The sequence below is a fragment of the Tachyglossus aculeatus genome, chromosome 10 (genome assembly GCF_015852505.1).
Source record: "Tachyglossus aculeatus isolate mTacAcu1 chromosome 10, mTacAcu1.pri, whole genome shotgun sequence".
In the NCBI taxonomy this organism is placed as follows: Eukaryota; Metazoa; Chordata; class Mammalia; order Monotremata; family Tachyglossidae; genus Tachyglossus; species Tachyglossus aculeatus.
Genome location: NC_052075.1, coordinates 32889482 through 32904879, shown reverse-complemented (window position 1 = coordinate 32904879; position 15398 = coordinate 32889482). Strand labels below are relative to the sequence as shown.

Here is a 15398-nt window from a genome sequence, read left to right as displayed (position 1 = left end):
TCTAGATTCTGTCCCCATCTTGCCCACAATTCACTGAATGACCATAGGCAACTCACTTAACTTTCAGAATCTCATTTCTCATCTTAAAACAGACTACTATCACATCTGTCCCCCAAGCTATTGTAGAGGGATTTGGGGAGGATCGACTAGATGGAGCCGATAAAAAAAACTCTTTGAACTCTTGAGAAAGAGGTATTTTGTAAGTGCAGGGTGGAGTTGGTTCTCTACATTAAAGCATCCTGTGGGTAATAGCCGCAGTGTATCTCCTGAAAAGAAGTCAAGACCAAACTTGCGTGCTAAAGTCTGTACAAAAGTTATGTCTGCTCATGCTTGAAGAAAACACGTGTGCGTGTGTGTGCGTGTGTGTGTGTGTGTGTGTGTGTGTCCGTTCTCCCATTTCTCCTCTCCTAGAAACCAAGTCAGGATCATTTGGGAGATTCTAAAAGAAAGTAGAGGGTCAGACAGGGTATAAACACTCACCTTCCACGCTTGGCTGGGCTAGTTTGGCCTAGTCATCCAACTCAACTCTAGTGAGCTTGGTTTTTGACTCTCCACATAATAGTGATAATAATAATAATAATAATAATGGTATTTATTAAGCGCTTACTATGTGCAAAGCACTGTTCTAAGTGCTGGGGAGATTACAAGGTGATCAGGTTGTCCCACAGGGGGCTAACAGTCTTAATCCTCATTTTACAGATGAGGGAACTGAGGCCCAGAGAAGTTAAGTGACTTGCCCAAAGTCACACAGCTGACAAGTGGCGGAGCCGGGATTTGAACCCATGACCTCTGACTCCAAAGCCCAGGCTCTTTCCACTGAGCCATGATGATGGTGGTGGCATTTCTTAAGCTCTTAGTATCTGTCAAGCACTGTGCTAAGACCTGGGGTAGATACACGCTAATCCAATTGGACACAGTTCCTCTCAATCAATCCTCTCCCACATGAGCCTCAAAGTCTTAATCCCCACTTTACAGATGAGGTAACTGAGGTAACAGAGAAATTAAGTAACTTGCCCAGGGTCACACAGTAGACTAGTAGCAGAGCCAGGATCAGAAACCAGGTCCTTCTGGCTTCCAGACTTGTTCCCTAATCCACTAGGTCATGCTGCTTCCCAATTTACTGTTAGCTCCTTGAACGTGAGAGACAGACATTAAAGTTAATGTAAGGGAAGCAATTGAATATAGGGATACAAACAGAAGTGATCTGGGGATGGGGGTGGGATGAGTATCTAAGTAGTACACTTTATTAATAATAATAATGGCATTTATTAAGCGCTTACTATGTGCAAAGCACTGTTCTAAGCACTGGGGAGGTTACACGGTGATCAGTTGTCCCACTGGGGGCTCACAGTCTTAATCCCCATTTTCCAGATGAGGGAACTGAGGCAGAGAGAAGTTAAGTGACTTGCCCAAAGTCACACAGCTGACAGTTGGCGGAGCTGGGATTTGAACCCATGCCCTCTGACTCCAAAGCCTGTGCTCTCCCCACTGAGCCACGCTGCATAGTGTACCTAAGAGTAAGGGTACCAATTACTAGGTTCTGCAGTATGCAGAACACCACCATTACACAATTAAAATCCAGGAAACTGAAATCCTATCTCCTCCAAGAAGCCTTCCCTGACTACCTCCTCATTTCATCACCCTATTCACTCTCCCCTCCGCGAGAGTGCACTGGGGTCTCTACCTCCTAAGCAGTTTGATACTCATCTCACTTGCAGCCCCACAGCATGCGTGTACATATCCTTATATTCTGCCATTTCTCCTGTTTGTAATTTATTGTAGCATCTGCCTCCCCAATTAGTCTGTAAATTCTTGTAAGGTACAGGGATCATGTGCATCACCTCAATTGGATTGTGCTCTCCCAAGTGCTTTGTGCAGTCCTCTGCACACAGAAAGTGCGCAGTAAATTCCATTAATTGTTTGCGGAAACAGCTAGCTCCAGGATATTTTGTGTCTGGGTACCTACTTAATCCCTCTCAGCTATGTATTAGGGAATCATGAGTTTACCTAACCCAAATTAACTGAGATTAAGAGTGTCTGGGAACCAAATCCCAGGAGCTTTGCAGATCCTGTTGTAGATGTAGGTTCCCAGTTCATTTGCGTGTGCACGCACGCACACACACCCTTATATCCAAAGATGATGCAGTTTTTAAAAGGATTTTTTGAGTATCCATAAAATCAGGTATTCACATAGAAATGTAATTGAGCTCAAGACAGGTCTGGAATTTTTTGATGTTCAATGTCAAACAATAATTACAAAATATTTTCTTAGAATGGAGAGCCATTTCTATATTTCTATTTATGAATCCTACCATCTGAGTTGCGTTTCCAAATATCTTATTGGCTTTCTGACGTACCGAATGTAAATTTGAAAGATTTTAGATTGGAGGTTATATTCTGAGAACAGAACCGAACGGGACTCTAAAATTCTCTTCCTCAATCTGCCCAACCTTGAAGTTGTGCTTCAGCTCACACATAAGATTTCTTGTGCCTTTGGGTATCCTATGTCATGGCTACTTCCGAGGCATTCAAAACCCATGGAAGACCTTGGGTTCTTTTCTCCAAAGAACACACAAAAAAGCACCATTTACGCCCTCCCGTGTTCTGTGTTCGCCCCAGGTCCACTCCCGTGGCATATCCAAGACAGCCACAAAATCAGGGTCCCTGCCTCCAAGTTTCCAGCCGGAACTTAAGCTCCTCTAGACTGTAAGTTCACTGTGGACAGGGAATGTGTCTGTTTATTGCTATACTGTACTCCCCCCAGGCGCTTAATACAGGGCTTTGCACACAGTAAGCACTAAATAAGCATGACTTAGTCAAGACAGAAAAGGGGAGTAAACATTAACCTCCTCTTCCCTCCATTACTCCCACCTCACACAACCCAGAAATTAGAGTGGGAGAAATTCAGCCCCAGCCCCGCTCAGACTCAAGAGAGGAATTGGAGAGAAAGTGAAGCACCCTTCCTCGGTGGTGGTGATTATTTTTATTATTATTCTTGTTACGTGCTTACTATGTGCCAGACACTGAGGTAGATACAAAATAGGTTGGACACAGATCTTGTCCCCCTCAAGGCTCACAGTCTAAGTGAACCTGAGGAGAGGAGCTTCAGCTTCTCCGGGGTTCAGATTTTCCCCGTAATGATTTTATTGTCCAAGGTGGCACCCTGTGCATCAGTGGATGGAAGAACCTAAAGAGGAAATGAACTTTTCCCCCGGGGGTGGTTTCTGATCAGCACTGACGTGGCGGGCCGGGAGCGAACACTAGGGAGATTTGCTCCGTCAGATTGAGGGATCTAAATCATTAGAGCTGGGCGATGCTAGCTGAAAATAGCAGGCATTCTGTCTCAACAGTTCAAATATTTCAATCCATTGTCCTTCAGGAAGCCATTTACTCTGTTTCCCCTTGACAGCTCTGATCACCCCTTTGGTTCAGCTGTTTGGTTCAATTATCCAGTGATTAAATCTTCTAGACTCAGTAGCAAGCAACTCACTCATGTTCCAAGAATGTGCTTCGACAATGTAAACCATTGGATTCAGGGGTTCCCTTCAAGTACTATCCGGTATCACTGCTTTGCTAAAGATCAGCGCTTTACAGTCCTCTAGACTGTAATCTCCTTGTGGGCAAGGAATGCGTCTACCAACTCGTATTGTACTCTTCCAATTGCTTAGTACAGTGCTCTCCACACAGTGAGCATTCAATAAATACCATTGATTGATGGCGTACAAACGGAGCCACCTTTGAGGAGCTTTTGTGCTAAAGTCTTATTGTCTTGTCTTATGCCGTCGAGTCGTTTCCGACCCATAGCGACACCACGGGCACATGTCTCCCAGAGTGGCACGTTCTCCATCTGCAATCGTTGTGGTAGTGTATCCGTAGAGGTTTTTTTGGTAAAAATACAGAAGTGGTTGACCATTGCTGCCTTCTGCGCGGTAAACTCGAGTCTCCGCCCTCGATTCTCTCCCGCGCCGCTGCTGCCCAGAATGGGTGAGTTTTGACTTGTAGCAGATTGCCTAGCCAAGATAGGGATGGAATAGGTAAACCTCCGCTTGACTCTCCCTCCCATAGCCAAGACTGGTAGAGTCCTGGAAATTCTCCAAGTGCGACCCTGAAAGGCCAGCTAAAGACTTATACTGGTACCCTATTTTGCATTTTGTGCTGTGATTCATATGGGTAGTTGGGTAGAGCATGGTCATGGGATCTAATCCTGGCTCCACCACTTGTCTGCTGTATGACCTTGGGGAAGTCATTTCACTTCTCTGTACCTCAGTTCCCTGATTTGTAGAATGGGGAGTAAGACTGTGAGCCCCATGTGAGACAGGCCCAGCGTCCAGCCTGATTAACTGGTATTCACCCCAGCACTTGGAGCAGTGCTTGACATGTAGTAAGCTCTTAACAAGCTTATTATTATTGGTATTATTATTATTACCGAGTGTTGAATGCCACTGTAAATTGTGCTGCATTACTTTAAATAGGTAGACTTTGTCAACCGGGTACTTAATATTCACTCACCTCTTTGATTATTTGTTTCCTGTTTTAGTGCTAGTATCGTCTCTGGGTTTGAATTACCTGTGGTTGGCTCTCAGGCCTCTATTGGTGGGGTTTAACCTCCGAGCTCTATTTGGTTTATTTTTGAGGGTACATTTGTAACCTCAGCAGGATGGAAATATTATTTCCTGCATATTAATGCAGGAAGAGCATGAAGTACAATTTCCAAGTAATTTAAATGTCCTTTTATTGTCTTGTACATGTTAAACTATGGAGCATTTACGATCTCATCCTACCGCATTAAGAGGAGCTTGAGAAATTATCAAAATGTGGTTATTATCTTGATGATTATGCCTCTGCTATTAAAACTGGAAGACACAATAGAAACTCTTTTATTGCAGATGAAATAGTGTGAGGCTTTTTCTATGGCAATCTGTGTAATATTCTGAATCAGTTTTCCTCAATTTGAGTCTCCTAATGTGTATGTGTGATGCAGCTAAATCATGGTTGCAGACAGTGAGGTTTCTGTCTCCCATCTCATGCTCCCCGGGGGCACCAGGGTATAATTAAGGTTTTGAGGGGTCAAAATCACGTAAGATAGTGAGGTTCTTGTGCTCTTTTTCTCACAGTCGGGGGAACAAGGAAGAAGGAACTGGAAGAAGAGGGGATAAAGGAAATGCAGGGGAAAGAGAGAGGAAAGCGGGAGAGGACATCTCCCTCAGACATCTGTTTCCATTTGACCACCTGGGTGCCCAACTGATTAAAAAAAAAACTAAAGCAGGAAGCTGACTTAAGGAGTCAGTGGAGTCGTGGGGTAAAGGTGTACTCAGGGATAATGAGACTGCCAAGGATCAGTGATTTCTTTGATTCGAACTTGGAGAAAAATGTAAGAATGCCACTCTCAGATTGTCCAGAGGAACTGGTTCTTGTGGGCAGGGGCCGTGTCTATCAACTCTGTTGTTCGTTACTCTCCCAAGAGTATACAGTGCTCTGCACACAAGTGCCCAGTGAATACCGCTGATTGATTGAAGGGGATTGCAGTAACCATATTTTAGACCAAATTCATAAACTCTTTTCAGTTGGATGGCATCCTCCAAGGGTCCTAAAAAAACTCGAAGGAGAAGCTGCCAAATTCCTACTGGGTTGTCACAAATGATGATCTTGCTATTAAGGACTGGAGGATTCCCAACGTCCGTCTCACTGCCCCATTGTACCTCCCAACTCATCCATTCTCCAAGAGGTGTGGTGGCGAAGAGGAAACGTGCATACACTGGGGGTGCAAATTGTGAGTTCCCCAATACCACAGCTGCCTCACGATATATAAAATAAAAGCAAAAACAAGTGGCGGGGGTCACTGCCACAGTGGCTCAGTGGAAAGAGCCCGGGCTTTGGAGTCAGAGGTCAGGGGTTCAAATCCCGGCTCCGCCACTTGTCAGCTGTGTGACTTTGGGCAAGTCACTTCACTTCTCTGGGCCTCAGTTACCTCATCTGGAAAATGGGGATGAAGACTGTGAGCCCCCCATGGGACAACCTAATCACCTTGTAACCTCCCCAGCGCTTAGAACAGTGCTTTGCACATAGTAAGCGCTTAATGAATGCCATCATTATTAGTATTAGAAATCCTGCTTGCAATCCTGCACTCCATACTTCCTTTGTTGTCATCGAAATCAATCCACAGATCGATTGGTGGTATTTATTGAGCACCTATTATTGGACACCGTCTGAGTTGTAGACTGTGTTAAGCACTTGGAAGAGTTCTGTAGTGGTAAGACATGGAGCTGACAATCATCATCATCAATCGTATTTATTGAGCGCTTACTATGTGCAGAGCACTGTACAATCAAAGGAAGAGCAGGTTTAAAGCAGGAAACAGGCAAACATATCAGGACCAAATAGCCAAACAATTAAAAGTGCATTTCAGATAAAGGTATGTGTAGGAAAAATTGTGAGGCTAGGCTCAAAACACCCAAGTACTAAGGGTGCAGCCCTGGGAAGACCTGGAAGATGTGGGATTTTAGGAGGGCTTTGTAGAATAGTAGTAGTAGTAATAATACTATGTGTCAAGCACTGTTCTGAGCACTGGGGTAGATACGGGGTAATCAGGTTGTCCCGCGTGGGGCTCACAGTCTTAATTCCCATTTTACAGATGAGGTAACTGAAACACAGAGAAGTGAAGTGACTTGCCCAAAGTCACACAGCAGACAAGTGGCAGAAATGGGATTAGAACCCACGTCCTCTGATTCCCAAGCCCGTGCTCTTGCCACTAAAAAGCCTCTATTTGCCCTCGACAGAGTAAGCATCTGTTAATTGTGTCAGAGGTTAAGTGAGATTTGAAATCCCTAATTAACCAAAAATGCAAACTATCAGGAGATGTTATCCGTGCTCTGCTCCTATGAATCATTTACACCGCTCCACCAGGAATAGAAAGAGGAGTCATTTTAGATTTTCGGAAAGAAAGTAGCATTGATTTTGGTAGCTGAACCTTGGGGAATTTTTGAATTTACTCATTTGAATTTGAGTTTAGAAGGGGAGATCCGTGGTCAGGCGGATTTAGGGGGACGGAATTCCAAGCTGATGGCACAGCGTGAGTTATGGGTGGAGGCGGTTGAGTCAAATGTCCAGTTAGAAGGTGAGTTTGGGAAAAAACAATGAATGCGACTTGGGGAGTAGCAGCTGAAGAGAACTGGTAAGGAATATGGAGAGAGTTGGGACTCTGCTTGATGTAACTGGGGGTTTTTTTTTTTCCCAATTGGTCATTACATGAAAAATACCTCATACTGAGGTTTTGCACTGAAGTCTCACCGTTTCAGAGTTCACGATTGCTTGTTTGAAACTGCATTTTCAGTAGTCGATCCTATACGTGATAAAATTTGGGGGGATTGGAGAGATGTATGTCGAGGGATGCCGCAAGAAGCCGACTCAGGCAGCTGCACAGAGTCTGGATGAAAGAGCAGAGTGTGGTTGAAAGAAGGTTGATGCAATAGTTCGGAATCAAGCCAGAGCTCTGTATTGTCAGCTTTAAATCACTCAATCAGCTTGCCCCCCTCCTAACTTACCTCGCTGATTTCTTCCTACAAACCAGTCTGCACATTTTGCTCCGTTAACGCCAGCCTAACTCACTGTATCTCCATCTCGTCCGTCTCCCTGCCGACCCCTTGTCCATGTCCTCCATCTGGCCTGGGGCTTCTTCCCTCTTCAAATAAAGCAGGAAACAGGCAAACAAGTAAGGACCAAATAGCCAAACAGCACTCTCCCCACCTTCAAAGCCTTGTTAAAATCACGTCTCCTCCAAGCGACGTCCCCCGGTTAAGCTATCTTTTTCCCTACTCCCTCTTCCCTCTGCATTGCCTATGCACTTGGATCTGTACCCTATGAGAAATTGATATTCACCCTACCATCTCCTCCGTGGCATAATTTATATATTTTAACGTCTGTCTCATTCATTCAGTTGTACTTACTGAGCGCTTACTGCGTGCAAAGCACTGTACTAAGCGGTTGGAAAGTACAATTCAGTGTCCCCCTGGAGGTTGTGAGCTCTTTGTAGGTAGGTGACTTGCCTACCAACTCGACTGTATTTTACTGTCCCAGATGCGTAGTACAGAGCTCTGCACAGAGTTAGCACTCAATAAGTACCACTGATTGAATGATTGAGAATGCCACTTTTTCAAGTCTGGGGAAGATTGGCAAGCCTGTAGTTTTTTTTCAGTCTTTGAGCCAGTTCCCCCAAGACTTCATCAGATCATCTCGTAAGCTCCTTCACTAGACTTTAAGCTCCTTGTGGTCAAGGGTTGTGTCCTGACAGTCTGGAGGACAGATAGATTATTATTATTATTAAGTGCTTCTGAGTCATTTCCGATTCATAGCGATTCCATGGATATAGTTTCTCCAGAACGTCCTGTCCTCTGCCGTAATCCGCAACCTTTCTAATGGTTCTTCCATAATCATTGTTATGGTCTCTATTCATCTAGCTGCCGGTCAGCCTCTTCCACATTTTCCCTGGACTTTTCCTAGCACTTCTCGAGAGAATTAATCCTCCTGATTGTGTCCAAAATATGCTAATTCAAGTCGAGTCATTTGGCTTTCCAAAGGCCACTTTGGTTTAATTTGCTCCAAAATCCATTTGTTTGTTTTTTGGGCAGTCCGTGGTATTCGCAAAAGCCTTCCTTCCCCAACACCACATCCACCCAGAAAAACTGTAGACTTTTTCTGACACATCAAACATCTCACCACCATCTTTATGCTCGTGTTGCTCTCAAAAGTTCCCTGAGCTCAAATTTTCCAGCAGGAGTACATAAAACTGGTCATCTTTTTTTTTTTTTTTTGCAGGTTACTACAGCCTTCTGGAAAGATCAGACTACTTGATGTTGGCAGCTGCTTTAATCCGTTTCTGAAGTTTGAAGAGTTTCTGACTGTGGGCATAGATATTGTGCCTGCTGTTGAGGTACGCATCCTCAGGACAAGAGCTCTGAAAACCTCGCTCCCAGAAAGATTAGAGGGCCAGAATGGATGGATGTGGGGAGGTCACAAAGGCGTAGCAAGTCATTTGGGCTCTTCCATTCCTGCTGTCTTTCCTGTCCTGTCTCCTCCTTTCTCCACGTCCCTTCCACCCTATCCCCCGTTCCATATTCCCACTTACTCTTGCGGTCCTGTTTAAAGCCTAGTGAAACAGAACACGGGGCCGGGAGTCAGAGGACCTGGGTTCTAATCCCGACTCCGCCATTTGCCTGCTGAATGATCTTGGGCAAGTCATTGAACTTCTACGGGCCCAGTTCATCTGTAAAATAGGGATTAATTATCTGTTCTCCCTCCCCCTCAAACTGCGAATTCCTTGTGGGACAGGGTTCGTGTCCCACCTGCTGAGTCTACCTCAATGCTTAGTAGTATACTGCTTGGCATATAGAAAGCACTTAACACATACTGTGATGATTATTTTTTATTATTACCGTTATCACCCTGCTGCCCCTTCTTCAGTCCCCTCTCATTTACCCACTGTTAACCCACTCTCATAGCCCACTGTTGGGTAGGGACTGTCTCTATATGTTGCCAACTTGTACTTCCCAAGCGCTTAGTACAGTACTCTGCACACAGTAAGCGCTCAATAAATACGATTGATTGATTTACCCCATCTTTCTCTGCTCACGCTCCCCTCCACACCTACTTTACATCTGTCCCAGCTCATCTTTCCCATCCCTGCCTCTCCCCTTCTCATCACTACCGTGGCGAGCAGATTCAAGTCCGGGATGGGGATCTCCTTCCCAGAAATTAGCACCCTCCTTCCTCGGGACAGTGGCAGCAGCCACTGTTACCAGAAGTGAGACGCTCACCTGTTGGGTGAATTCAGCTCCGAAGAGCCGCCGTCACGCTGAGTGTGGCCACCTGTGGGGCACCGACACTATTTTTGATGTCCGAGAGTGTGGTGGAGGCTACGTAGGTGAGGGTAGGGAGAGAGAGGAGGGCGGAGGCGACCCCTTCTGCTAAGCTACACAACTCTGCCAGCAGCAGCGGATGTAGGAGTCCCCACTACCTTCCTCACTCCCTGCATCCACCATCGTCTCCACCCATTGCCATTCCTCCTCTTCATTCTCCTGTGGTCTCCCTCCACAACACCCACACACACACTCGACACCTAGCAAACCAACAGGGATCACTCCACGCATTCTGAAAGTAGACTTTTGGTAGAGGGGCGAGCGGAAAGTCGTAATGAATGACGGGTGGGCGGTTGAAGAGGGCCGGCCCTGAAAGCTTGGGAGAGGACTGGGGAACAACCCAGTTGTGGGAGCGGGGAGGAGAGGCGTAACTTGCCATCCCTCCCAAAGCTCCCCTGGGCCCGCTCTCTCTCCCTGGCCTTTCTGCCCTCCGCAGGGGAAGCAGCCCGATCGACAGGATTGGGGCAGAGAAACCCCTTACGTCTGCGCGCGCAGGCATTTCTACTCACCAACCCGCACCTTGGCAGCTTTGGGATAATGCATTATTGAAGTCTGTCGGTTTCCAATCTCATCACCTCTCCCTGTGGTAATGTAGAAAACCTTTGTTGTTCTTTTTCTCCTTGCCAGAGTGTGTATAAATGTGACTTCTTGAACCTACAGCTTCAGCAACCACTCCAGCTGGCCCAAGATGCTATAGATGCTTTCTTAAAGCAGCTGAAAAACCCCATCGATTCTCTTCCCGGAGAGCTTTTTCACGTTGTGGTTTTCTCTCTCCTCCTCTCTTACTTTCCCTCACCTTACCAGCGGTGGATTTGTTGCAAGAAGGCTCACGAACTTTTAGTCTTGAACGGTTTGTTGCTCATCATCACCCCTGACTCCTCCCACCAGAATCGCCACGCCATGATGATGAAGAGCTGGAAGATCGCCATCGAGTCTCTGGGCTTTAAGCGTTTCAAGTATTCCAAGTTTGCCCACATGCATCTAATGGCCTTTCGGAAAATTTCTCTGAAAACCACAAGCGACCTGGTTAGCAGGAACTATCCCGGCATGCTGTACATCCCCCAGGATTTCAACAGCGTGGAGGACGAGGAGTTTTCCAACCCCTCCTGCTACGTCCGGTCCGACCTGGAGGACGAGCAGCTCGCGTACAGTTTCACGGAGTTGCCCGACGCCCCGTACGATTCGGATTCGGGGGAGAGCCAGGCCAGCTCCATCCCTTTCTATGAGCTAGAAGACCCCATCCTACTTCTAAGTTAGTACGGCAGCCGAGGCGCCCCTTCCCGTCCCAGACTACGGCCTAAACTAATTTGGGATACTAACACGGGCTCAGTACTTAACGACGTGGTTTGCATAGAAGAATTGCCAAGGTTTACAGAGTTTGCTATTTTTTTCTACTTCTGAATTTTAAAATTTATTCTTGTATAGAAAGCGTAAAGTTCCATGCAGAACGATTCCCGTCGTAGCGGAAACAACTGTTACTTTCTCTAGGATTTGTAGCACTAAAAAATGTCTCACAGAAAGGTACCGTCTCTTTTTCCTCCCGTGACGTAAAGCGGGAACTGATACGGAATAAAATACGTGTTTTCCCGGATCTTGTGAATGTTTCCAGAGCAGGTGAACGTCAGACCCTGAAGCATTTGTGTAGAAAGCTGTAGATTGCACTTTGATTGTTCAGTTTGACGTGGACTAGGAGGTTGGGTTAGGTTTAGTCTTTTGGTATTTTTGTTGTTGTTGTTATTGTTGGTTTTTGTCTGGGTTTTTTTTTTTTTAGGATGCACTTATCGACGTTTTTGGAACAGAGGCATTTCTTCTCGCAGAAAGTGTCTTTACCGTCTTGTTCTACGTATTAGAAACCCCACTGGCGGCCCCAGGTATTGGGAGACTTTTCTAGATAAGTAAAAGCATTTCACTGGGATTTTTCATTTTCCCCCGTGGGCAAGTTAGTAGCGTTATTAAGCACCAAACTGCCCAAATGGTGGTTCGCTAGATTCCAGATTTCTCTGTGGGTGGAAGGAAGCTTGTGTTTTACATTTTTTCATTTGGATCTCTTCTGATTAAGAAGGACCCGCTTCACTGCTTTCACTTTAGACAAAAACCTCTGTTTTAAGTAAGACTTTTTGAGCCCGTGAGGAGCTGTGAATTAGTGACAACTTTTGTGATGGTGGCACCTTTCAGTTTAGGTAATGCTGCTCTAACTGCATGTCTGAAAGTTGATTCCACTTTTGTCACCAGATAACTTCTCAGATATCTTTTTGACATTGTAGTGTTCTATTTTTCTATCTACATCCTAGCAAAGAAACTCCTCTTTAAGGCTCTATACGAAAGAGGCTGTGGGATTTCTTTTTTCTTTTTTGCATTGACAAATCGATTTGCTTCTGAATCAGAAGCAAATGATGAAGAGAAAATCGGCCCAAGTAAATGAACAGGACAAGCTAGTTTCAACCACAACAAAAATGCTTGGGCCGCATTATCTTGTTGGCGTCAGCCAGAAGTTATCAGATAAACTGTCAGTTTTCAGAATGCCACTGTGTGGGTTTTTTTTTTTTTTTCAAATGGTTATTACATGAAAAATACCTCATACTGAGGTTTTGCACTGAAATCTCACCATTTCAGACTTCATGATTGCTTGTTCGAAACTGCATTTTCAACAGTCGATCCTACGTTTCATGAACTGCCCTTCTGTACTCTCAGAAATGAACTGATGTTTTTGTGCTTATTGTGAATTGCTGTAGTTAACAATGAATGTCCAAATTTATATAGAGAAACAAGTTATCTTTTTAAAATGTAAGCACTTGAGTGCTTACGCCCAGCATTTCCAATTAAACTTAACACGGTAAGTGACAGAGACTACCCAGATTTTTAATTAACCTAAAGTCATTTTGCTGAATGAGATGTATAGTCATGGTTGAAGTAGGTCAGGTTTAGCTTTCATTTTCAATAGCCTGAGGTTTCCCAAATTCGTTTTTGTTGTTGTTGTCCCCCAGTTAAATACTGCTGGGCCTTGTTTTCTTTAGCCAAGAAAAAAAAAGCTGTATTTAGGGAAGTGGTATAATATCGTGAAGGTATTCCACCCTGCCAGACGGCACATTTCTTTGAGTTTGGCTAAATTTGGCCCGAGAGCAAAGAGAGCCCAGCGGCAGGTCTTAAGGGTGTCGAACATCGGTAGCGGTACAGTGCTTTTTATGGCTACTGTAAGCATGCCCTTGGAGTCAGCCGTTTTCCCAGCTAAAGTGCGGGTGCTAGAAATTCTTTTGGATTGTTTACAGATATCTCTGAGTCTGCTTGTGCTCCAAAGTGTGCATGATGTATTTTAATTATTACTTTAAAAAAAAAAAACAACTCCACAAAGGCTACGACCACCTCGTGTAAATGTATTTGAATCCATGGAATCATTTGTTACTCTCACTTCAACCGGGGATGGCGAAGGATCCGGAACAATTCTTGCTCCACTGCAGCAGGTGAAACGTCGGTGTGAGGCGGTGAGACGGTGGAGGAGCCTTTGGTGGAGAGCAGTGTTAGCCCCCCTAAAAAATCCCCCCGCCATCCCATCCTACCCAGGTTCTTCCCGAAATTATTCTGGTTGCAGGGCCCCGTCTCCGTCCAGGCCCACCCGTGGCGGGATCGTCTAGAAAAGAATCGTTTGGGAGCTCCAGAATGAAGCGATGGTCTCTAGGTTGGATCCTCTGGGATCGTGGCTAGTTCTGGTGTGGGAAAGGCACGGTTGCCAAGGGATGTAAGGTAGCACACCAGAAAATGTACGTTTGAGTCATGTTGTCTTTATTTCACTATTTTTTGTGAACAAAGCACATTTATTAAAAAAAAAATACTCTAGCGTTGTCTGGCTCTCATTTGAAAAACCTGCCGGGTCACCCTGAGGGATTTCAGTAGATAATGTCAGTATCAGGCGGTTAAAATTATAAGCCCCATTTGGAAAATCAGTTGTTTGGGAATAACGGGGACATTTTGGGAACTCCCTCCCTCTGAAACATCCCGCTTGGAAAATTACTGTTTCGGAGAAATAAAATATTCCCTGGAAGAGGTAGAAGACGAAAGGATTTGCCAGTAACGATGCTGAGAGAATCTTGCCGGAAAGTTTGGTGAGAGTGAATGGTAAGAGTAACTCTGGGATAATTCTCTTGAATTTTCCTGGAACTGCCGGGGAGTTTTCAAAGTTACTGTTGCGGTGTCTGTCAGTGCTGATGGTAGATTCAATAAGTGTGCTGATGGGCAAGTGAAAACTTTATATTATTCACTTAAAGCCCTGTAAGTGTTCTTTATCTCCAGTCATACACCCAAAAGTCCAAATTAATAATGAATACAGTGTTTGCCTGATAAAAAAAAAAAACTACCCCAGTAGTTACCCATACGAATTTATTTTGTCCTTAGGTTTTGGAAATGTCTGTTATTGAGTATAAATATTGCTACCTATGAACTATCTGAATTTAGAAGCTAGGTATCAGTCCATATACTGTGACTGATGAATATAATGGATGCACGCTTGGCTTCTCCAACATCAACGCATTCACTGTTCCACGGTCTCATCTATCCTGTCGCCGACCCCTTACCCTCTGGCTTGGAGCTCCCTTTGCATTCATATATCAAGCAATCAATCAATCAATCGTATTTATTGAGCGCTTACTATGTGCAGAGCACTGTACTAAGCGCTTGGGAAGTACAAATTGGCAACATATATATGATAGACCCCCACTCTCTCCTACCTTAACGGATTTTATAAAATCACATCACTTCGAAGAGGCTTTCTTCAGCAAAGCCATCTTTTCCCCTACTCCCTCTCCCTTCCGCATCACCTATGCACTTGAGTCTACCCTTTAACCACTTAAATCCTCCCCACCCTCAGCCCCCCAGCACAGATGTAATTTATCCGTAATTTATTGTAATGTCTTTCCCCTCCTCTAGACTGTGAGCTCTTTGTGGACAGGCAACATATCTACCAACTCTGCCCTACTGTATACTCCCAAAGCTTAGTACAGTGCTCCGCACACAGTAAAAGCTCAATAAATACCAGTGATTGATTGGTGAACTCTGCCATCGTAAACAACAGATAAACCTCAGCCTAGTCACAAGATTTTTGGACCCCCATTTGGCAGGTAAAACCAATTTAAGTTGAATGGTGAAGACAAAGCATCCAGTGGTTTTCCGCTTCATAAGGTAATGAATATATCGATTTTACTAATGGTGTGTATATAACTATAATTCTATTTATTCTGATAGTATTGACACCCGTCTACTTGTTTTGTTGTCTGTCTCCCCCTTCTAGACCGTGAGCCCATTGTTGGGTAGGGACCGTCTCTATATGTTGCTGATTTGTACTTCCCAAGCGCTTAGTACAGCACAGTAAGCAGTCAATAAATATGATTGAATGAATGAATGGGGTGATCAGTGGCTCAACATAACTGGCCCATCAGGATATTGCCCTTGAGCAATTCCCTATTCATTTTTCCAGTATCAATTTGCATTGGTGAAAAG

At 44.8% G+C, this 15398-nt stretch overlaps 1 protein-coding gene across 1 annotated transcript in view; it reads left to right on the top strand.

Annotated features, from left to right (window-relative positions):
• Positions 1-13736, top strand: part of BMT2 (base methyltransferase of 25S rRNA 2 homolog) — a 72034-nt gene extending 58298 nt beyond the window's left edge. Inside the window, exons 6-7 of the mRNA XM_038751972.1 lie at positions 8812-8926; positions 10539-13736. Coding sequence (XP_038607900.1) covers positions 8812-8926; positions 10539-11168 — 745 coding nt within the window. The 3' untranslated portion in view covers positions 11169-13736. The remainder of the gene's footprint in view (positions 1-8811; positions 8927-10538) is intronic.
• Positions 13737-15398: the final 1662 nt, after the last annotated feature.